The sequence below is a fragment of the Macadamia integrifolia genome, chromosome 9 (assembly GCF_013358625.1).
Source record: "Macadamia integrifolia cultivar HAES 741 chromosome 9, SCU_Mint_v3, whole genome shotgun sequence".
NCBI lineage: Eukaryota > Viridiplantae > Streptophyta > Magnoliopsida > Proteales > Proteaceae > Macadamia > Macadamia integrifolia.
In genome coordinates this window covers 29984313-30008859 of record NC_056565.1, presented here as the reverse complement: position 1 = coordinate 30008859, position 24547 = coordinate 29984313, and the positions used below count along the sequence as shown (strand labels likewise).

Here is a 24547-nt window from a genome sequence, read left to right as displayed (position 1 = left end):
ATCAGGCTGCACTCCACCTCGGCTTCCATCAGGCCGTGCTACTTCCTCGGCATCTATCAAGCCGCGCTATCACCTCGGCCTCCATCAGACCGTGCTACTGCATTGGCATCTATAATGCCATGCTACTTCCTTGGTCTCCATTAGGCCGTGCTACTACCTCGGCCTGAATCATGCCGTGCTACTTCCTTGGTCTCCATTAGGCCGTGCTACTACCTCGGCCTCAATCATGCCATGCTACTACCTCGGCACCCATCAGGCCGTGCTACTGCCTCGGCATCTCTCAGGCCGTGCTACTACCTCGGCCTCCATCATGCCGTGCTACTTCCTCAGCCTCCATCAGGCCGTGCTACTACCTCGGCCTCAATCATGCCGTGTTACTACCTCGGCACCCATCAGGCCATGCTACTTCCTTGGCCTCCATCAGGCCGTGCTACTACCTCGGCCTTAGTCATGCCGTGCTACTACCTCGGCACCATCAGGCCGTGCTGTTACCTCGGCCTCCATCAGACCGTGCCTCTGCCTAGGCATCTATCATGCCGTGCTACTACCTCGGCCTCCATCATGCCTTGCTCCACCTCGGCATCCATCACGTCGCACTGTTACCTCGGCATCCATCGGGCCATGCTATTACCTCAGCCTCCATCTGGTCAAGCTGCCACCTCAGCCCGATGTCAACAACAAGGATTCCAAAAACGTGTTTTCGTCCACCCCTACAGTCAAGGAACGTAATCCCTATTCCAGAGGACAGGACTCTATCCACTACACGTCATCATGACGTCACACGGTTGGTCTTTCCAAGTTAAGAGGGGAATATTCCCAGAATCACAGAGCCACTCCCCTTGAGGACTCCATACCTAAACAGGACTCTTCACAATCGTCTCCCTCTTGCCCTCCATTAGCAGCCTATAAATACCAAGGTAAGCCTCCATCACAAAGGATCGATTACTCACTTCTCATACTGTAAAGCTCTCTTGAGCATCTGTTGTGGAAAGGTCTAACTTAGGCATCGGAGAGTCCCCCGTCGGGTCAGCCTGGCTCTCCTTGTCATCTCTTCTATGCAGGTCTGCCAAAGCACCAGGAACTACAGGAGAGATAGTCCGATCAAATTTTTCCGTATCAGATTGGCGCCGTCTGTGGGAAATTGTTACAAAAAGTCACCTTGGAACAATGCAATTAAGGAGTGAGAAGGTCATTTCTTCAATGACAACGCGTGCAAGATCCACTCGGGAAGTACCACTTGGACGTTCCCATTCACCACCAGTGGCAGGGCAGGAAAACGTCCCAGCAGTGACCCCTCTAGAAGGACCCCAGCGAACCAGGCCCGATGCACAGGTTGCCCAGGGAGAGGGGGATCAGTGCGAGCAGAACCCTCAGCTATCCCACCATGTCCCATCGTCCCGGGTAACTCATCCGAACATGGAAGAACAGATGCAGAGCTTGCAGCTGCAGGTATTAGCCACGAACGCACTGGTGAGGGATTTCATACAACAGTTCGGCTCCGCACTTCCAGCACCACGCACTAGTTCAGCTCAACCCCCTAGGCATGCTCCGAGCAGAAATCCCAATGACGAATCTCCTGACAACAGCGTCACCCCCCAATCAACAGTAAGAAGGGGGTCGGGCAGGACTTCGCACATTGTTCATTCTGTACCACCGCGATCTCTTACTAAGGGGCTCATGCGAGGTCCCATCCCTGCTCGGATCGGGAGAGCGGTCGTTTTGAACATCATCGAAGCCTAGAGACATATGATACTCATAGATTCCCACACCGTGCAGGAGGACGCTAACCGTCGCCTCAAAGACTCACTAGAGGCACTCGTCCGCACAGAGAAGAACATGAGAACTACCAGAGGAAAGCTCAGTGAGATCGACCCCATCCTGGTCAGAGCTCGCCCATCGGGCCAACTAGAGGTGCACCACGGTAGGGTCACCAATGCCGAGGAAGAAGCCTCCGGAGAAGAGAAGGGTCACGTCGATCAACAGATGGCCGAGCCGAGGAGAGAAGAGCTGACCTTGAGAGCCATATCTAGCAACTCACTGAGTGAATAGAGGGAATGCAGAGGTAAGAGCACCCAGCCGACATGACAGTAACCCCGGCCCATAATGCACTTTCCGACGAATTGATTGACGCCGAGCTGCCCTCAAATTTTGTGATACCTGTCTTCAACGGATATGACAGCACCACAGATCCCTACGATCATCTACTGTACTACAGCTCGGCCATGGCAGTGCATGGTAGGTCAGATTCCGTTCTCTGCCTTGCTTTCGTAGCCTCATTAAAAGGAGCCGCGTTGGTCTGGATGTCAAACTTAAGGCCACGGTCCATCCGCAGCTATGAGGAACTGACAAGAGCGTTCCTCATATGTTTCCAAGCAAGATGAAGCAGAAGCAAACTACGAAAAATGTGATGAACATGAGGCAAGGGGCGAGGGAGACAATAAAAGAATTCCTTGCCCAATTCACGAAGGTGACATTGGAGGTAAAAAACCTACTGGAAGGAGTGGCGTATAGCACATTGTGCAATGGGGTAATACACCCCGATCTGGTTCAGTCCCTGGCCCTCGACTTACCGGAAACGATGCCCTCACTGTTGAGACGGTGCAATCAATACGCCAACATGGAGGAAGTTCTGGCAGCCCAAGGAATAGCTGACAGGGTTGATCAGGCAGAGAAGGAGAAGAAAAGGGCTCTGAGACATAGGGATGACTCCCATGAGCCGAAGAAAAATAGAACAGATCGGCCTCTGGACACAGCTGAACTTGAGCGATATGAACTTGACCGTTCTCAAACAAACCTGCTCTTGGAGATCCAAAATCAGAAGTACTTACGCTGGCCCAGGCTAATGGTAGGTAAACCAGAAGAGAGGAACCTCAACAGGTACTGCCGATACCACCGAGACCATGGACATGACACCGAAGACTGTAAGTCTATGAAAAGGGAAATTGATGAGATCATCAAGGCCAGATACCTCAACCAGTATCTGAAGCAAAAATATGGTGGGAACTGGCCCGAGCCGAGGAGAGATGAAGACCAACCGAGCCGAGGTAAGGCCGAGCCGCCCAAGGACCCAACCACGGACCGAGCTATCACATACGACAACCAGCCCGTGGGTCCAGCCATCCTAACAATCATGGGTGGACCTATGGCGGAATCAGTCAGAAAAGAAAAAGCACACGCGCGGTTCGTATGCATCACGGAACAACCTGTCAAAACCTTCAAAACAGATCCACCCATTACTTTATCTGACAGAGATCTGGAAGAGTTGAACTGGCCTCACAACGACGATATCGTGATCCAATTAGTGGTGGCCAACCACCCTTTCCACAGGGTCCTAGTGGACACGGGAGCCTCCGTTGACCTCATGTCATACGAAGCCTACATAAAACTGGGGCTTGGCACCAGAACCTTAAAACCAGCCCCAGGACCTTTGTATGGATTCTCAGGCATGCCAGCTGAGCTAGAGGGAGTTGTTGACCTACCTATAACCATCGGACAAGGAGCTCAGACAGCCACAACCATGGTCTCTTTCATGGTTGCCAAGATCGCCTCACCCTACAATGTAATCCTTGGCCGACCTGGTCTCAATGGTCTTGGGGCGATTATGTCCACTAGGCACATGAAGGTCAAATTCCTAACCAGCAATGGAGTAGGAGAATGCAAGTCCAACCAGAAGGAATCCCGGGAATGCTATGCCAACTTCATAAAATCTGTCAAAAAATCATGCTTGGGCCTAGCATGTATGGAAGAAGTTGTTGGTTGCAGAGATGAAAGCCTTCTGGCTCGAGCCGAACCATTTTAATAGCTGCCTATAGTCCGAATCACTGAGGCCAGTAGACAATCCATCAGTAGAGAGTTTTATTAGTAGATTACCTTGAAATCCCATCGATTGGGTGTTAGTCTTGAAGATTTTATACTATCAGCACCTTAGCAGTTATTCAATTTCAATCACATAGCAGATTAGATTCTATTTTGAAGCAATGTATTTGTCCCAAGTGCATACAACACATCAATATACTATGAAGCTTCTCACAAATATCTAACTTTTCTAACATTGTGTGTAGCTCGGCAGCATCTAAAACCGAGCTCCAGCTCGACACTTCAAGACCAGACCCTAGTCTGGCAACTCAAAGACCTTAACCAATGAGGCACAAAGACCGGGCACTAGCTCAGCACCACAAGACCAGACCCTAGTCTGGCGACTCAAAGACCTTAACCAATGAAGCACAAAAACCTTGCTCTAGCTCGGCACCACAAGACCAGACCCTAGTCTGGCGACTCGAAGACCTTAACCAATGAGGCACAAAGACCGGGCCCCAGCTCGGTAGCAAATAAGACCGAGCTCCAGCTTGGCACCTCAAGACCAGACCATAGTCTAGCGATTCAAAGACCTTAACCAATGAGGCACAAAGACCGGGCTCTAGCTCGGCACCATAAGACCAGACCCTAGTCTGGCGACTCAAAGACCTTAACCAATGAGGCACAAAGACCGGGCCTCAGCTCGACAGCAAATAAGATCGAGCTCCAGCTCAGCACCTTAAAACCAGACCCTAGTTTGGTGAATTAAAGACCTTAACCAATGAGGCACAAAGATCGGGCCCCAGCTAGACAACAAATAAGACCGAGCTCCAGCTCGGCACCTCAAGACCAGACCCTAGTCTGGCGACTCAAAGACCAGGCTCTAGCTCGGCACCACAAGACCAGACCCTAGTCTAGCGACTCAAAGACCTTAACCAATGAGGCACAAAGACCGGGCCCCAGCTCGGCAGCAAATAAGACCGAGCTCCAGCTCGGCAGCAAATAAGATCGAGCTCCAGCTCGGCACCTCAAGACCAGACCTAGTCTGGTGACTCAAAGACCTTAACCAAAGAGGCACAAAGATCGAGCTCTAGCTCGGCACCGCAGGACCTGACCCTAGTCTGGTGACTCAAAGACCTTAACCAATGAGGCACAAAGACAGCGCTCTAGCTCGGCAGCAACTAGACCGAGGTCGGGGGGCTAATCTACGAGCCCTCAAAATACATCACTACCGAGGGAGACATCTACATAAATATGGATCTATATATATGAGGCTAATCTCGGGGGGCTGATCCACGAGCCTAGCTCAGCACAAGAAAATCCTTCGGGTCGGATCACTTCTTCACCAACATTGATCGAGCTGTAGGGCTGTACTAGAGTAGCATGGACTGGAATGCACCGCTCATAGTCCGTCGGATTGTAGCCGGGCATCTTATCCTGAAGGAACAAGATGACATCGTCTGAGCCGCCCTTCAACGAAGAAATGTTAACGTCATCCAACAACTCCTGGTTGGGCTAAGGGATCAGCCACCTTGGGCCATTTCTTCTTGACCCCCGTGAAAGCGCTTTGCTTCCATTGCCATCGAACAAGTGATAGCCACGTCCTCGAACTGTTGAGAAGCCTCGGCTGAGAAAGCGAAGCAGTGCATCTCGAATCGGATTAAATGCTCTAGCAGGTCGATTCGAACTGCTAGAGCGAGGGGCTGGTGATGAGGCAAAATATGTCACATTCCTCAACACGGCTGAAGCATGTACGCAAACCTGAAAAGGACTGAGTCGCTACTTCGGCCTCTGTCAGGCCATGCTATCACCTCGGCCTCTATCAAGTCGTGCTATCACCTCAGCCTCCATCAGGCCGTGCTATCACCTTGGCCTCCATCAGGCCATGCTATCACCTCGGCCTCCATCAGGCCACGCTCCCACTTGGATCCATCAGGCCGTGCTCCACCTCGACTTCCATCAGGCCGTGCTACTACCTCGGCCTTAATCATGCCGTGTTGTTACCTCGGCATCTATCAGGCCGCACTCCACCTCGGCTTCCATCAGGCCATGCTACTTCCTCGGCATCTATCAAGCCGTACTATCACCTCGGCCTCCATCAAGCCGTGCTACTGCATCGGCATCTATCATGCCGTGCTACTTCCTTAGTCTCCATTAGGCCGTGCTACTACCTCGGCCTCAATCATGCCGTGCTACTTCCTTGGTCTCCATTAGGCCGTGCTACTACCTCGGCCTCAATCATGCTGTGCTACTACCTCGGCACCCAACAGGTCGTGCTGTTACCTCAGCCTCCATCAGGCCGTGCTACTGCCTCGACATCTCTCAGGCCGTGCTACTACCTCGGCCTCAATCATGCCGTGCTACTACCTCGGCACCCATCAGGCCATGCTACTTCCTCGGCCTCCATCAGGCCGTGCTACTACCTCAGCCTCAATCAGGCCATGCTGTTACCTCGGCCTCCATCAGGCCATGCTGTTACCTCGGCCTCCATCAGGCCGTGCCTCTACCTCGGCATCTATCATGCCGTGCTACTACCTCGGCCTCCATCATGCTGTGCTCCACCTTGGCATCCATCACGTCACACTGTTACCTCGGCATCCATCGGGCCGTTCTGTTACCTCGGCCTCTATCTGGCCGAGCTACCACCTTGGCCCAACGTCAACAATAAGGATTCCAGAAACGTGTTTTCATCCACCCCTACAGTCAAGGAATGTAATCCCTATTCTGGAGGACAGGACTCTATCTACTACACGTCATCATGACGTCACACGGTTGGTCTTTCCTAGTTAAGAGGGGAATATTCCAAGAATATTTCCAGAATCACAGAGCCACTCCCCTTGAGGACTCCACACCTAAACAAGACTCTTCACAATCGTCTCCCACTTGCCCTCCATCAGCAGCCTATAAATACCAAGGTAAGCCTCCATCACAAAGGATCGATTACTCACTTCTCATACTGTAAAGCTCTCTTAAGCATCTGTTGTGGAAAGGTCTAACTTAGGCATCGGAGAGTCCCCCGTCGGGTCAGCCCGGCTCTCCTTGTCATCTCTTCTGTGCAGGTCGGCCAAAGCACCAGGAACTGCAGGAGAGATAGTCCGGTCAAATTTTTCCACATCAGGTGATAAATGGCATTGCTCAATGTTGATTTGGAGTCGCCCCATTAATGGTTGCTGCAAAATTAATATAGACGGATTCTCTTTAGGCAACCCAGGATATGCAGGGTTTGGATGAGTTGTACGGAATCACTCAAGAGTAGCATTACGGTGCTTTTCCATCTTTGAAGGAATCAACACTAATTTCTGGGCAGAAATGGATGGAGTATTTGAAGCTATGAAAATCTCTATGCAGCTGAACTTGATGTGGATTGATATAGAATGTGATTCTAAAGTTGTTGTTTTCGTGAAGTGAATATGGTAGTGGATGGTTTAGCAAAGCATGCAGCGGCAACTCAATCGTTGCATATTTAGGACACCCTACCGAGGTTCTCGACTAACGATATGGAATGGGATGCAATGGAGAGGCCTAGATTTCGCTTTGTATGATGTATAAGTGTTTTTCAATTTGTGCTTTTTATAGGTTGTCTTAGCTTCCTTCTCTATTGATGGCAATGTCGAAGGTAGAGTAGGATGCTAGGAGTGTTTTGTTTCCCAATTTTGAGCTTTTGTATATTTGCACTCATTTTAATATGTACTTTGCTAACCTTAAGCAAAAAAAAAAAAAAGATTTGGATTATGTTCATGGGATTGGAGGCTTTGATTTGAGAGGTTGTATTTCTTTGCCTTTTACTGTTGCCATGATTTTGTAGTAAAAAAATAAATTATTGAGGAAACATAGTCCCTTAAACAATTGACGGAGAAAATTATTTTGAAAACTAAATTTTCACCACAACAGCTGAAACACATAGTGACATCAAAACATAAAACACATACAATTGCAAAAATTAGATGAGAAAACCATTCTAATCTCAGTTGTTGGATTTTTGTGACACCTTTGAAGAGTGCAATCTAGGTCTGCAATTGTAAGAGAAGAAAATGAACATGTTGTGAATAAAAGGAAGATCCCATGAAGAGTTTAGATGCCTGTTTCTGCTTGAATTAGGGCATACCACACAATTGTGAGGAATTTTATCTCTCTCCTGTTCCTCTCTCTTTATGAAATATCTTCTCTTAATCTTACAGGGAAAAAAAAATCTCTTCTCAAAACTCATGTTCCTCTCTCAACCTACCAAACTCTCTGATATGCATCATGTTAGCATCTTACAACCAATTTTCATTGATTCTTGGATGATGGAGGGTTCGTTTATCCTATTCTTAGTGTGCAATTGATGGTTCTTTAAATTAAGAAATATTAAAATTTTCATTAAAATTGGTATTTGCAAACAATCTTGTATTGCCATTGTGGAACTTTCATGGTTCTGTAACTCCCAACTTTTTTTTGGTAACATATTATCTCTTTCCCTGTTTTGTTTAATCTTTTTGTGTAGGCTGTCGAAGGTGCCCATAGCCCTACTTTCTTGTTCTCTCTTTCCGGCGTTGAAGTTGGTATTGGCAACTCTCTCTCTCTCTCTCTCTCTCTCTGGTCTCTTTTCTTCATGAGCTCTGTTTGTCACGAATTGTATGTATTTCTTAGAAACTACCTTCTTACTATACAAGTACAGGTAACTATTTGGAAGCGTGAATTTCATCTTCAATGCATTCTTGAATGGAATAATCTCTTTATCTAATTCTAGATCATATTTGTGCTTGTCCCCTAGAGGCTTTGAGATGTGTGAGGGAGTTTTGGCAGTGAGACCTGTTCAATTGCATTTGGGCAATGGATCACTTAAAATTCCTGCTTTGTTCATTATCTTATGTTCTTAATTACTTAGTGTAGACACTTAATTTTGTCACCTCACAACAATGATGATTTACGAACAAGACGAGGTTAGTATGCTCTTTTTTGTGGAGGAATCAAAATTTTGGTCAAACTCGTAAAGTAAGTTAAATCTAGCTACCCTAACCTAGTTCATTTTGCATGAATGCATGATGGTTGAGTGTAAGAAATGTCGGGGATCCAAAACCGATAGTACTCAGTGATACAGGAGAGATGACCACAAGGGGTCAATGACATCCTTCATTATAAAACGGCGATCGATCCAAGCATGTGCTTGATTCTAGATCATATTTGTGCTTGAACTCATTCAAAGCTAGTAGCCCTGTTGGAGCAAGAAGATTACTTCAAAGCTTGGGATTGAAGATCGTACAAGTTCCTCCAAAAGCTAAGGAGTCTCTTAGTAGCTAGGTAAAGAATCCTATCCAATTTCATTATTTCATTTAGTTTTATTTACATAGCACGGAACTGCTGCCCAATTTTATATAGGATGAAATCCCATTTTATCAATAGCATGGAACCACCCAACTTTCAATAGGGTAAAAACCCACTTTCTCTATAGCACGGAAGCGCTGCCCAATTTTCAATAGGTTTCATTTTCCCAATATTGTGGAAGTCCTGCCTAATTTTCAATAGAGTGAAATCCTGTTTTTTCCGATAGTGCAGAAGCACTGCCCAAATTTCCAAGTTCAGAAACCACCTAATAAGATGGTGCAGAAGTGCTACCCAAAAACCAAGTTAGGCTCTGAAATGGCTAATTTGATATTCTCTACAACCAGTGGGGGTGGCCTCAATATTAAAGTTGATATTCAAAAGGCATGCGATACCATATCCTAGACCTTTATTTTTCAAGTCCTTCGAAAATTTGGATTTCCAGAGCATTGGATCACTTGGTTGCATCAGTTGCTATTAAGCATTAAGATTTTGATTTGACTCGATGGTGGCCTGGTAGGGTTTTTTTAGGGTGGGGCGAGGCTTACAACAAGGTGACCCTATTTCTCTTATAATATTTATTATTATTGAAGAGGTCCTTTGCAGAGGCCTTCTCAAGTTTATTGAGGAGAAAAAAATCAGCCCCCTCCAAGGTCTGCATGGCATCTCTATTTTGGATCATATTCTTTTTGCGGATGATATATTTATCTTCACTAACACTTCTATTAGATATGTCTGAAACCTGCATTCTTTCTTGTCTCAGTGTCAAGAATTTTCAGGGCAGAGATTTAATATTTAATATTCTTGGTATCCCAGTTTGCAATTTTCTAACCATATACTTGGTTGTGGCAATATGTAAGGGCAGAGTTTATAAAGATGTTCTTTTACTAGTGATGGATAGAGTGAAGAGTCGTCTGTCAGGATAGAAAAGCAAATTTCTGTCTATGGCAAGTAGATTTGAACTGGTACATTCAATCAACTCTGGTATGCCCATTCACAGTTTTCAATCTATTGGTGGCCCTCATCCCTGATTTTTATGATGGAAATATTGATGAGGAATTTCATATGGGCAGGTGAGATCGAAACAACCAAACTTGTGACAGTTAAATGGGATCAGCTTTATAAACCTAAGGATGAAGGAGGTCTAGGGATTAGAAGACTCATAAAGGTGAATAAAGCTATGATAGCAAGATGGTGTGGAAAGTCAAGCATGAACTATCATTATCTTTTAACTTTTTGAAGGCTTGTTTAATTACAAGGGAGGAGAAAATTAAGGAGTATAGATCTTCCTCTATTTGGCCTAGTGTTCATAGATTATGGGGTTTCGTTATTGAAAAAGAGTGTTGGATTGTTGGGAATGACCCATCAATAAAATTTTGGAAGGACAGATGGTGGGGTCCCAAATCCATAGTAAAAGTAACATATCTTGATGAGTCCTTATTTCAGAATGCAAATGCAAAAGTTGTAGAGTTTACCTCTGATCTGGAATGGAATCTTCCAGATGTTCAGTCAAGCCTCTTGAATGAAATTTTCTAGACTATCAAATGCATTAAACTTCCTCAGATTCAGATGGCGGACCAATGTAAATGGTGTTAACGACATCAGGGGTTTTGTGATACCCTACATTTTAAACCCGGTCTAATTACCCGGTTGGTCCAGTTTGGTCTTACAGGACCTGAACTCGAGTGAGCCGAGGTGAGTACCTTATGGAACATGATGGCAAGGGTGACTCTAAACTTGGGTTGGCAAGATGAGTTGGAGTCAATGCCTAGTGAAGTCTATGTGCCCAAGCCGTGCACTTGCACATATCACCGGGACATATACGAGTAATAAGGGTGCATGGCTGTATTTTATGTTAAGTACGCATTTTAATCAATTTCCAATAGTGGAATACGTGTTGGGATTTGGGGCCGAGCCCCATAAAAAATCCCAATGTTTTAGCTAAGTTTTGGCCAATTGGTGGGTGATCATGGTTGAGTCAGACCCACCACTGTGACCTACCACTCTGATCTTTAGATATTTTGACCCCACTATAAATAGCATTTATCACTTTTCTTCACCTCATTTATTGTTTCAAACAGTGGGTGAGAAAAGTAAAGAAGAGAGAAAAGAAGGAGAGAGAAGGGAAGAAGAAGGGAGAAATGGGGAAGAACATGGTCGTTGTGCGTCGTCGAGGTAGAATATTTCGACGTCAGATTAGTGATCCCCACCTTGAGATCTACGTTTTGAGGTGAGTAAAGATGGTATTCCTTAAACCCTCATGAAACCCTAAGTGAAACCCTATGATTTGTGTAGAAATCCTTTAGATCTTGTTAATCTCTCTTGGGAATGTAAATCTAAGGTTTAATAAAGGACCTACATGTTGTTTATGAAGGATTTTGAGGGAGAACTTGTAAGATTTGTGGAGCATTTGTTGATCTCTTGAGCTAAAGAGAAGATTTGAGGGTTTTGAAGTGTTCTTGAGCAAAGAGATAAAACCCAAGTTCGGAACTTTGAATCAATCATAGATCTATGCTGGAATCATGATGTGTGACCTTAGATTTGTGGAAAGCGAGGTCGAATTGACCCCTTTTGGGTTCCCCAAGGTGGGAGTAGGAATGGAAGAGAACATAAAAAATCCCGGTTCCGAGTGGTGGGTGCCTGAAAATGGTCGAACCCACCAATCTGGAGCCTACCTGTCCTAGTTGAGCTACTGACTCGACTGGCGAGTAAGACCGGTGGGTGCCTTGCCCGTTGCTCCTGGCCTACCGATCTAGGCAGAGCTGTTAGCTTGATTGATGAGCAAGACCAGTGGGCACCTAGCCCGCTGGTCCAAGCAGAGCCTTTAGGTAGAGCGGCAAGCAAGGACTGGTGGGTGCCTGCTGACCCACTAATCTGACCTTTCGGGTTCCAAATGGGCCCAAATTTGTCGGGTAACATTTTTTAGTGATTCTAAACACATTGGGATCATCATACTTCATTGGTTATAAGCATAAAGTGAAGATATACTAAACGTAACTTTTTTATGATAGGTTGTATTAGAAAGTCACGTCATCGAACGCTGAATCTTCCTCGTACCAATGGTGATCTTTGTACACAACTAGGTAAGTGGGAAGAGGACATTGCATCATATCATTCTGGTTGTAGACTAACCATGTTGTCATTTTATTATTGTTGTAGATTAGTCATCCACGAGTGCCATTGCATGCATTGATGTGTGCATTATGAAATTCATTTATGATTTGACATGCTAATATATTTAATTGTTAAATGTTTATTCTTGCTTTGAGGTATGAGATGGATGACTCTAAACTAATGATATGATGCATTGCTAGACTAGATGTCATAGTAGGCTTGGACACAAATGCATTGGTGGCCCATGGAATAAGACATGATGGCACTATACAGTCGTACTATCTCACATAGGAGCATGCGGTTAGGAATGACATATCCCTGTGCTACGACCCTTCCCAACAAGGGTTTAGGTGTTGGGTATATCACTGACGGGAAGCCCGAGGTTCTCTACCAACGGTGGCGGTTAGAAATACGCCCGGATGATCATTAGGACTATCAACAACTTTAGTGATATAACAAGAGAGCCAATTGTACTGCTTTAAATTTAATGCAGGGCAAGACCCATTTTACTTTAATATTGCTGAGAAATAGCAATTTACTTTAACGTCGTTGAGAAACAACAATTTATTTTAATGTCGCTGAGGAACAACAATTTACTTTTTGGGTACCCACGGCTGGCCTTCTCCGGCTACCCTATGGCATATCGCTGGATGGGGTTCGCGGCTTGTCCCCGGAGCATATGTGCACTGTGATTGCGAGTAGCACATGACCTATAACTTAGAATATTTTTTTGTTTAAGCGGACTAAGATAATAAAATGAACTGCATGCATAGAGGTTCATTTGTATTATGAATGCTTAGTTGGTCTTTCTTTTCACTTACTGCGCTAGTGAGCTCATCCCATGTGCACACTATTTTTAATTGATCTTGCAGGTTATCCGACTAAGGAGCTAGAGCCGGGACCCACTGTGGAGTTTTCAATTGAGGACTGGTGGGCCCCTGAAGATCTCGGGCACTAGGCCTAGTGCCCGTGCAATAGCTGTGTTGCGGGACAGCAACACTGATACCATACTGGGATTCCTTTTGGTTATTTTTTAAATGTTATTCCTTTTGTGCGTTGGTTGTGTAAATTGTATTTCTTGTATATATATCACGCCTATGGGCCCACATGTAAATGTACTATGTAATACAATTTGGGTATCAAGAGTATTGAGGTATTTACAGGTAAATACATGTAAGACTTCCGTTGAAATACATAATCTTCTTGGTTTAGAGTGTGTCTGTTGTGCTGTGGTTACTGTATCAGATGATCCTGACAGGTTTTGGGTTAACAGGAGTTAACTCGATCACCGGTCCGGTTCTATGTGAACGGGGTGTGATAGGTTTTCTCTTCCTCTTTGCATGGGAAAAAATTCAAAGACATAACCCAAATGTGCCTTGGAGTTTTATAGTATGGAGTAAAACTCAAATTCGAAGACATTTGGATGGCGGCTTTCTCATGGAAAACTCTCCATAGATGTTGTGATAAATAAGAGAGGTGCTTCCCTTGCTCCAAAATGCAATTTGTGTGGAGAAGCAAGTGGAATTTCTTGCATGTGTTCGTTCAATGTCCCTTCGGCACTCAAGTTTGGAGCACTTTCTTAGGATGTTTTGGTGTGACTAGGCAAATCGAGGAACGATGGAGGACTTTCTTATGTGGTGGAAACAAAAGTGTGGGACTATCACTACCAAAGGACCTTGGACGGTGGGTTTAGTGATCGTTTCTTACTCTATCTGGTGGGAACGAAATTATACTCTTTGAAGGAAAGCGTAAATCCGTTACCCAGATCTTTGAGATGATTAAGAAGGAAATTATATAGCTCAACCTTGATATGAAAGGGGCGGTGAATTCTGTGACGGACGTGTTATGTTGTCGAAGACTAAATCTTCCCATTGCATCGAACATAAGTAGGTCAATGTTGGAAGTGTATTGGTGCAAACCATGGATGAACTGGATCAAATTGAATGTAGATGGGAGTTTTTTAGGCAATTCAGACAGAGCAGGCGCTGGCAGAGTTCTGAGAAATCACTTGGGACAGGTGTTGGTAGCATTCAATATCCATCTGGGTGTTAAACCAAACTTAAAACCAGAGTTTGTGGCGTTGGTGAAAGAGATCACTAGGGCCAAAGAGATCAGAGTGGTTGCACTGTGGATTGAATCTGACTCTGCAGCTGTTGTCTCCTCAGCTCAGTCAAATAGCATTATGTGGTTTGTTCTTCGACAGTGGTTCTTCTTACAGCCTTTCCTCCGATCTATATTGTGGATGATGTTGTTTCAAAGAGGTGAACCCTGTGGCAATTACCTGGCCAAACAAGCTTCAAAAATGGAGACTTCGAGTGATATGGGTCCTCTTTTCCATCCCATATTACAAAATAGGTAGCAATGGATGCTATGGTGAGACCAAGATTTAGATTCCAGGTTAGGTGCTTCCTGTTGATGGCAATGCCGAAGATAGGGTATCGCCTTTCTCTGATTTTAAATAAAAAGAAAAAAAAAGAAAAAAAAGAGAGAGCATGTTGCTGCTGTCTCACGATTCTGACTATGGTGAGAGATCACGACCAGTAAGAAAAATGGGGATTTAGCTGTCGTGAGCGGTCTTTCCAAATGGGGTGGGGGGGTTCACAGCAGGGCTGGATCGGTTGGTGATGAGTTGCCTTTTGGATTAGGCTGATTAGGTGTGGACAGCTGAGCTGGGCTGGATGCAGCTCTGTTCCTTCTTAATTCTATCCTGGCCGATCTTCTCAGGGCCTTAGGGTGGTTCAGTTAGTATTGGATTTGTGTCTGATAGCACTGGCCTCTTAGTTAGGGCGTCCATCCATCGGAGAGAATACGTATTGAGTTTTGCTTCTAAGAATCCGTATTGAGTTGCGTGTTTGAAATTGTTGCAAATCTGACAAAAATTCAAAATTGATAATGTAAATAAACCACTAAAGACATACAATTTTGGAATGGTTGGAATCCATATCTACTCCAGTTAGGAAAAGTACTACTAGACAAAGACATGTAAAGACAAGACATGAAATGAAATCCCAGCGTCATCACAGACATCAGCATTGGCCTCATCCAATTCCCTCCCTCTTATAGCATCCTGTCTTAGTTCTGGTCGTCGCACCCCAACTCCCACCACCACCCCCACCACCACCACCACAACACTCCCAATTCTCTCTCTCTCTCTCCATAATGCTTCAAGTTCATTTCCTTGTTGTTTCATTTCCAGCCCAAGGTCACATCAACCCAGCTCTCCAGTTCGCCAAGCGACTCACACGCATTGGCGCCCATGTCACCTTCGTTACTAGCATCTCCGCTCACCGTCGCATGACCAACACCCCCACCCTCGACGGCCTTACCTATGCTCCCTTCTCCGACGGCTATGACGATGGGTACAAACCCGGGGATCATCACTTTTATCATGAGCTCAAACGACTCGGTTCACAAGCTCTCACAGACCTGATAGTTGGCGCCGATCGCCGGCCGGTGACGTGTATCGTGTATAATCTCCTCTTACCATGGGTTCCTGAACTGGCACGTGACCTACGCGTGCCTTCGGCTCTCCTATGGATTCAACCCGCGGCAGTTCTTGACATCTATTACTACTACTTCAATGGGTATGGCGATGTCATCGATAGTAATAACAATGACCCCTCGTTTTCAATAGAATTACCAGGACTGCCTTCACTTACATGTAAAGACATTCCCTCCTTTTTCCTCCCTTCAAACACTCACGTTTTTGTTATGCCAGTGTTCCAAGAACTTATCCAGAACTTAGACGAAGAAAACAAGGCAAGGGTTTTGGTGAATTCGTTTGAAACCTTAGAGGTAGAAGCCCTAAGGGTAATTGATAAGTTTAGTATGGTTGCGATTGGACCTTTGATCCCGTCCGCTTTCTTAGATGGGAAGGACCCTTTAGACACTTCCTTTGGAGGAGATTTGATGATCAGTAGTTCCATACATTACATGGATTGGTTGAAATCAAAGAAGGAAGCATCAGTGGTTTATGTATCCTTTGGAACCACGACCGTATTATCGGAGGATCAGGTGAGAGAGATCGGAAATGGGTTATTAACAAGCCGCCGACCCTTCTTGTGGGTCCTCCGGCCGCCGCCGGTGAACAACGACAAAGAAGGTGATGAGATGGTGGACAATATGGAAGTACTAAAGCAATATGGAATGGTGGTACCTTGGTGTTCACAGGTGGAGGTTCTCTGTCATCCTTCAATTGGATGCTTTGTGACACATTGTGGTTGGAATTCAACTATGGAGGGCCTGGCTGCTGGAGTTCCGATGGTGACGTTTCCACAGTGGTCAGACCAACCAATGAATGCCAAACTGATAAGAGATGTTTGGAGAACAGGAATTAGGGTGGAGGTTAATGAAGAAGGGGTTCTAGAAGGAGATGAGCTTAAAAGGTGTGTGGAAATGGTAATGGAGGGAGAAAGAGGGGAAGAGATGAGAAAGAACGCTAAGAGATGGAAAGATTTGGCAAGGGAGGCTGTGATGGACGGTGGTTCATCGGAGAAGAACCTCCAAGCATTTGTGGGTAAGGTTGGATCATTGGAAAGCCTAATTTGAAGGTACAGCAATTACCGCATAGAATGTTAAGATAAAATAATATGGATCCATAGTCATCATTTGGCAAGGGAAAAAACTTGGAGAAAATATGAATGTTTCATTTTCTAGTAATTTGTTCACAATAAAATAAAAAATTTCAATGAAAATTATTATCATAAAAAAAAAATTAAATAAATAAAAATAGTAACGCAATGCACTAGGCTCCCATTAGAGCAGGGTTTGGGATGGGCAATCGTATGCAGCCTGACCCCTAACTTCATAGAGAGACTGTTTCCAAGTTTCCATTTTATGACCAACATTTTGCAATAATGCAACTTAACCTTGAAATACTATTGTCATACTCTTTCAAATTTTACAAGACACATTCTATAATGAATGTTGACAATTGTATACAGATTACATGGTTTAAATTAGTCACATGTTGAATTTCATTGTCTAATTTATCTAAATGTTCCCTCGTATATTGGCATGCAACTCGTGTTTGTTCATACATGTGTATCATTAAACTAGTCATTATTGTGCGCACTTCCAACATTGAGAATGAAAAAACTCTTTAGAAATAGGAAAAGACCATGAAATCACAAGGATTATCCTCTTTTTTTTTTTTGGGTTAATCTATTTGTCACTTTGGTGGTTACAACATAAGTTGTAACCTCTCTTTTATGTCCATCAATAGATAATCATTATTCTTACCACTTTAAGGATTAAACTGTCACTTCACTTTTGGTGAATTGAATGAAAAATTATTAAAAGTTTGTATTTTATGGGTATTAAGGTAAATCTATCGTCATAAAAACAATAAAGGGAATGTCAGTTACTCACTTTTCGCAGGTGGAGAAGAACTTCTTGTAATTTACACATTAAGACATGTTTCTTAATTATTTGTTTTTTATACCGTATGAATGACATTATTTATAATTTAACTTCAATTTATTTTTAAATTTCAAACACATTTCTAATCTATAACAAATTACATGTGAATCAAATATTAGTTTTGCCTCTCCCAAAGAGATTGGTTCTTTCACCAAGAATTAGATATCAGATCACCTAATCGCTTGATTTGGATTGGAATTGGTAGTCATAGATATTGATTTTTGAGCATAAGAAACCATGAACTAGATTTCAATATTCCGAATAAAAGGATAGGATGATAGCCCTAAATTAAATTATATAAATCAGGGTTAAAATCAGAGCCAGATTGAGTTGGGTTGGATTAAGCCTGGTTAAAGCACAATATTGTACGATCCAGCTCATCCCTATAATTAGCATAGTGGAGATCATTGGGATGGTTATATTCATATGTGAAAAGTGGTATTGGGTTTGCAGTAGAACATATGTAGATTGAATGAAGTAAGTATTTTGGGTATCCTATTTTATAAGGAAAGGGGTACCAATCAATCTTTTTTTTATTGCAATCTACATATATCACTAATCCATAATTGTTATGTGAGAGATCTAAATTCACCCATATCACTAATCTATAATAGGTAAGAGATTACAATCAATCCTCCTACCATACATATCATTTCCTTGCTATCAGACTTAAATAGATTTTTTTTTGAATTGGATTTGGATATTGGGAATTTGGAAAGACAAATCACGTGGATGATGCATGATTTTAGTAATAGGTTGAACTCTCGCAATATGAAATCAAACCCAACGATTCTCTTGTGTAACTATTGCTTTTCTTGATCTCCTTCATGAAACACTCGATCTCCTTCAAAGAAAGTTCAATCTCTGGTTTTACTGCTACGATGAGTTTAAGCATATCATTGTTTTTTTGGTGGAAGAGTTAAATTAGGAAAGTGAATAAAGAAGATTGGGATGGGATCTTGGGGTCGGATTTCCTAATATACCCTTGAACTAAATGGATGAATTTGGGGAAAGAAATCAATCAATAGTGGTCAATTAATATTATGAAATTACGTCAATTACCCTCTATTAAAATTGAACTAAACTATGTACTAAGGTATCTAATGTCTGGTTACAAATTTTGTTTGTAACCTGCTCGGTTACAAATAGATGAACCCTTTTTTTTTCGATAATTGAAATTGCCCCACGTCTTTTGGAGTGGGAATATTCCCTTTGGAACCTTCACAAGTCGTTTTTACTTCGAAGAGGATGGGATCCCCAAGAAAAGACAAGATTGATGTCCATAAAATTCAAATCAGGTAAAACACTTGTTAAGACATTTTATCCACTACCAATCACAAATGTACCAACCCCCTTGGGATACAAGGATTACCCTTGTTATGCACACTTCAAGGAATTACTGTACTAATAGATAATAGAGAGGGAGTGGCACTTGAAATGGCAACACCGGATACAGACCAGGTTTGAACACAAGGTATCTATGGTAATAACCTAGGGCCCGTTTGATAACGTTTCTGCCGTTTCTGTTTCAAGAAATGGCAGAAAATAAATTTCTGTTTCTAGAAACAGAAACGGAATTAAAGGTGTTTGATAAGTCATGTTTCTGGAAGTCGATAGTAACCAACGAAAGAATGGCCACGAGTTGTCTCCAGAAACGGAGAAACAAGTTCTACTTATTTCGCCTAGGTCATTTATTGAACCATAAATATGTAGAAATTTTCATTTCTATTTCTGAAAACAAGTGAAATGAAACAATTTTATCAAACGCTTTTTATTCCATTTCTGCCGTTTCTGGACACAGAAACGGCAGAAACGTGTTTCTTGAAACGTTATCAAACGGGCCCCTAGTTAGTGCCCATGGCTGAAAATGGAACACACTGTACCTTATGCTGGCCCCACTCTGGATCATAAATACTTCCAGCAGGCTTGGGTCCAAGCATAGTTTGTTTTCAAATTTTGTGGCCTCACAGTCTGCATCCCCTTTTCACTAATTCCTTGTAGTCGATAAAAACAAAATTAATAAGATCGACACTTTTTTTTTCGAGGAATCTTGAACCTATTCTGTTTTATGGTTGAGTTTCAAAGGTAAACCTCAGTTACACGTAATCTAGTATAAATCATGTATTAAAATAAGAGTAACACATATTTTATTTTGGATCTTTAAAAATTAATCTGGGCTATAGAGAGAGCCATTAGGAATTCGTACTGAGTTTCTTCTAATTCCATTTCTTCTTTTGCATCTTTTTATGAAGAAAAAAAAATCTCTCTCTTTCGCATCTCTTTCAAATTTTGGTGAATTTGGTTTCTAATATGAATTTTTCAAAAAATAAAATAAAATCCTAACATCAATTTCTACCATTACTTTCTACTTCGTTTGGTCTACTGGTAATCACTATGTTTTCCAACACTTGAAACCCAACCCTGTGCAACTCCATCAGGTTATATCTTCTATGCTTCTAATGTTTTCTCACTTTACTAAGTTGTCTTTCCTACTCTACATCGGTCTAATCATTGAAAACTCGTGAGTTTGGACTAAGTGATGCCAAATATTAATGTGGAAACACCAAATCAAATCAAATCAAATCAAATATTTTGAGACTAATATTAAGGTTCACCGAATTTCAACTCGAAAATGGAATGCACACTAAGCCGGATAGAACCTAGGCTAAAATAGTTCATATCCTGGTCTTAAGCAAATATTAGTATTGTGGTGCAACTCTAACCACTTTGATATAATTCTAGTATATGACATATGCAATTGGAGAGCTTTGCGACATGAGGTTCACTTTTGACTTGGAGTTGATGCGTACAAACTGATCGCAAAGTATTCACATACTGTTTTGTGGAGGTATGCTTCAAAGTTCACAATATAAACATAGGACACCATCACCGAGAGTACGAAACAGGAAACTGATATACCTATCACCCACTGAGTGCAATGAATTAGAGGTACGAAGTTTTATTCGTATGATATACTCTTAGGACAATCAATCGATTTTAGAGTGTTGAGTGTATAGCTACTTTAAATCACGGCATGAAACACCCTTGCGATTAAGGGTGTTAATCGGTTCGATTCAGGTTTAAACGGTGCGGATCGGTTCGATTCACATTTATTTGACTAAAACCATAACCGCACCATTTACTAAACAGTTCTACTTTCTGAAACCGTGACCATTTAGTAAACAGTTTTGATTTCCAAGGTTTCTAAATGGTGTTGGTTTCACGGTTTTAAACGGTTTCGATTTCGGTTTATTCCATACGGTTTGTAAAATGGTACACAATCGGTTTGTTATAACTTGTAACCATCTCTAAACTGAAGATCATAAGCTTATCCAAAAATAATTGGCAACCACAAATAAGAGATTCTATATTAACGATGGTATGTCTTAATTTGATAATCTAGTGCTATTTCTTTGCATGGTCATTCTCAAACATATAGAATTAATATTATACAACATCCAAATCTAGCCTTCTATAGCATAAAATATTAAAATGATAGGTGGTTCAGCCAAAACACCCCATCTGTGATAACAAATAGTAACATATATGGATTACAAGTTCATAATCTAAAGCCTAAACTTGAATTGAATTGCAATAAATCATAGCAAAGTAGGATGGACACTTAATTTAATTGTTAATTGTTATACGGATTACTATCACTGTTTTATTTAATTGTTATATGGATTAATCGGATAGGTTTAAACGGTTTTAAATGGTTCGGTTTAAACAGTTTTAATTCGGTTTGAAACCAACAAGTTTCGCTGTTAAAACCGACCCGACCCATTTAGCCAATCGGTTGAAACTTGAAACTGTAACCACACCATTTACTAAAAGGTTTTGCAGTTTTGGTGTAAACGGATCGGTTCTGTTTTGATAAACGGTTTCGGTTACAAATTCACATCCTTACTTGAGATTAATTGGCATCTGATGCCTAAAAATTATGGGATCAAAGGTATTACGGGTTATTGTAAGTGTGTAGTGTTGTCATAATAGGGAGCACCCTCGCCAAAATACTATAACATGATGCAAACTGTTTACAAACAAATGTAATAGGTACTATACAATTATATATACAAGGAATCCAAAATAGGAGTCTGAATTCCCCAGCAGTCTACTGTAGGTACATGAAAAAAATGCTCTCGAGATAACCCTTTCTCATGTTGAGTCAAGTCGGAAGAAGGGTGAAATGGTTATTTTTTTTTTTTGGGAGACGCCACCAAGAAAGAGTTTAAGACTGATAAAATGTCTCCCCCATTCAGGGAAGAAAATGAGTTCCAATGGATAATGCTTGGATCTTCCAAGATCTTTGGTTTGTTCAAGGTTAAGGACTAGGAAGTTGTTAGGCACCTACTTCACCTGACAGGAGACCGGTCTCTTTCTATATTGACCATTTCTAAGCTTATTAGTCCTACTACATAGTCCTATATACTAGCATACATAGTTGAAGCAATGAAAATAAACTAATTCTAAAGGTTACTAGGTTTCAAAGCAATAAAGCGTATGAGAAATTATATTAAATATAGCATAGGTTATCATAATGATACATGCTAGAAATTAAGCATATAAAAATTGATATGAATGAAAGAAAATAAAGAAATACTACGTAAATGGACTGAACTTGAACATAACTTAGTTAAGTTGCCTATGTACCTTCAATATGGGATCATGCCAAATGTAATTCTAGATGAAATGATATTCAGCGCTCGGTGAGTGGACAGACGCCAGTTGTGGTATGACATTGCTCTATCTCTGGCACCACTCTCCCTAGGGTGGTTTTTGGAGATTTCAGTGCTAGTTTGTATTCCCACGAGAAGCAAGGTCCTGGTAGGTTTAATCAAAGTTCTTCAAAGGATGTTGCTGCATTCTTGGACTCATCATCGCTTCTTCCAGTAAATACTTCAAGCCTTAAGTTCTCATGGTCAAATAATTGGAAAATTGGCAACTTGTGCGCTGTTCTTGATCAAATTTTTTGCAATGAGGAGTGGTTACAAAAATTTCCTACTTGTGCTCAGCATGTTTTGCATCGTGGATACTTTGACCACTCTCCTATTGTTGTGGATTGTAATGAAGCTTCCCATCCTCCGAATATTCCATTCTGAATGCAAAGATTTTGGGATGATCATGTAGACTTCAAGATGATTTTTTGAAATTCTTGGGTGGTTCCGGTTAGAGGCACACCTATGTTTATTATTGCTCAAAAATTGAAAAGGTTGAAGAATCATTCGCGATGTTGGGAAAAGTCTGTTTTTCCTCATATTGATAGAGATGCTGATAAAACAAGGGCAACTTTGGAGGCGGTTCAGAATAAAATTAAGATGCAGGTACAAATGAATGCTTGTTCGAGCAGAAGTTGTTTGTGAGGCAAGAGCTGGACAAGGCTTTGGTTCTCCATGAGAAACTCTGGGCTGAAAAGGCTAGAGTTAAATGGATTAAGGAAGGAGATCATTGCTCCAAATTTTTACATATCTCTGCTAAAATTAAAAGAGGTCGCCAAATTATTCGAGAGCTTGAGGGTGAAAATGGTGAAATTATGACCGATCCTGCTGCTATTGGGAACTGAATGGTAGGCCATATTGAGTCCTTTCACAAATGGGGTGTCTCTGAAAAGTGTGAAAGTCTCCTTGCAGTGATCCCTAAAATTTTGAATGGAGATGACAACACTTCTCTCACAGCTATGCCTTCCCCTGAGGAAACTCGGTTGGCGGTTTTTGACTTGGATCCTTCTAGTGCTCTAGGTCCTGATGGGTTCCCAGGCACTTTCTACCAAATTTGATGGGATATAGTAGGCTCTGAGGTATGTAATGCTATTATTAATTTTTTTAATAAAGGGATGATCACCAAGGGGTTAATAGTAATTTCATTACCTTAATCCCTAAAGTAGACAATGCTCGTAAGGTGGGTTAGTTTAGGCCAATTTGTTGTGGGGATTTTTTTTTTCAAATTAATTCCAAAAATTTTGGCTATGAGACTTTTTCCTTTCCTTCCTCAGATAAGATTTGAAGAGCAAGGTGCATTTCAGAAAGGGAAAATCAGATTCTCCAACATTGGAGTTGCTTCAAAGCTAACAAACATGATGGCAACTAAGAGTTTTGGTGGGAATATAGGTTTGAAACTAGATGTGCAAAAGGCATTTGACACTCTTGAATGGGATTTCCTGTTTGACGTCCTGGGTAAATTTGGATTTTCCCAAATTTGGATCAACTGGGTTAGACAGATTCTCCAATCTTCTAGGTTGTCTATGCTAATAAATGGTGGTCCAGCTGGTTTCTTTGGGGTGGAAAGAGGCCTTTGTCAGCGTGACCCTCTATCCCCCATGCTTTTATTATTGCTGAAGATGTGTTGTGCAGGGGTCTGAGTGATCTTCGTAACAAAGGTCTTCTAAAAGGAATTCCTGGACCTAGAAAGGTAGTTACCTCATTGCACTTGTTGTATGCAGATGACCTTCTCATTTTTATGAATGCAGAGTTGAAGGATATTAAAAACTTGAAGAGATTTTTAGACTTTTACCAAGCCTACTCTGGCCAACAAATCAACCTAGAGAAAAGCAAGATTTTTCTTAGGTCGATACCTTTGGCAAGAAAACGAAGAATCAAGGACGTTCTAAACATCCCAGAATGTCGATTCCCAACTCGATATCTTGGGGTTGATCTATATAAGGGTCGGGTTAAAAAAGATTTGATCCTCCGTTTGATGGACGAATTCATGGCTCGTCTGACTAGATGGAAAGGAAAATTATTATCTTTAGCAGGAAGAGTAGAACTGGTGAAAACAATGATGAGCAGCATTCCAGTTCATAATTTTTTAGTTTATCTATGGCCAGCGTCATCAATTGCCAAGATGGAAAGATGGATTAGAAACGTGGTGAGGCTAGCAAGTCTAAAGCAGTAGTGGCGAATTGAGAGAAGGTTTGTAAGCC

General features: G+C 42.3%; 1 protein-coding gene across 1 annotated transcript; it reads left to right on the top strand.

The window, feature by feature from the left end:
* The first annotated feature begins 15321 nt into the window (after positions 1-15321).
* On the top strand, positions 15322-17129 carry LOC122089983 (phloretin 4'-O-glucosyltransferase-like). The gene has a single exon (XM_042659783.1). The coding sequence runs from the start codon at positions 15370-15372 to the stop codon at positions 16756-16758; it is 1389 nt and encodes a 462-aa protein (XP_042515717.1). The 5' UTR covers positions 15322-15369; the 3' UTR covers positions 16759-17129.
* The last annotated feature ends 7418 nt before the right edge of the window (positions 17130-24547 follow it).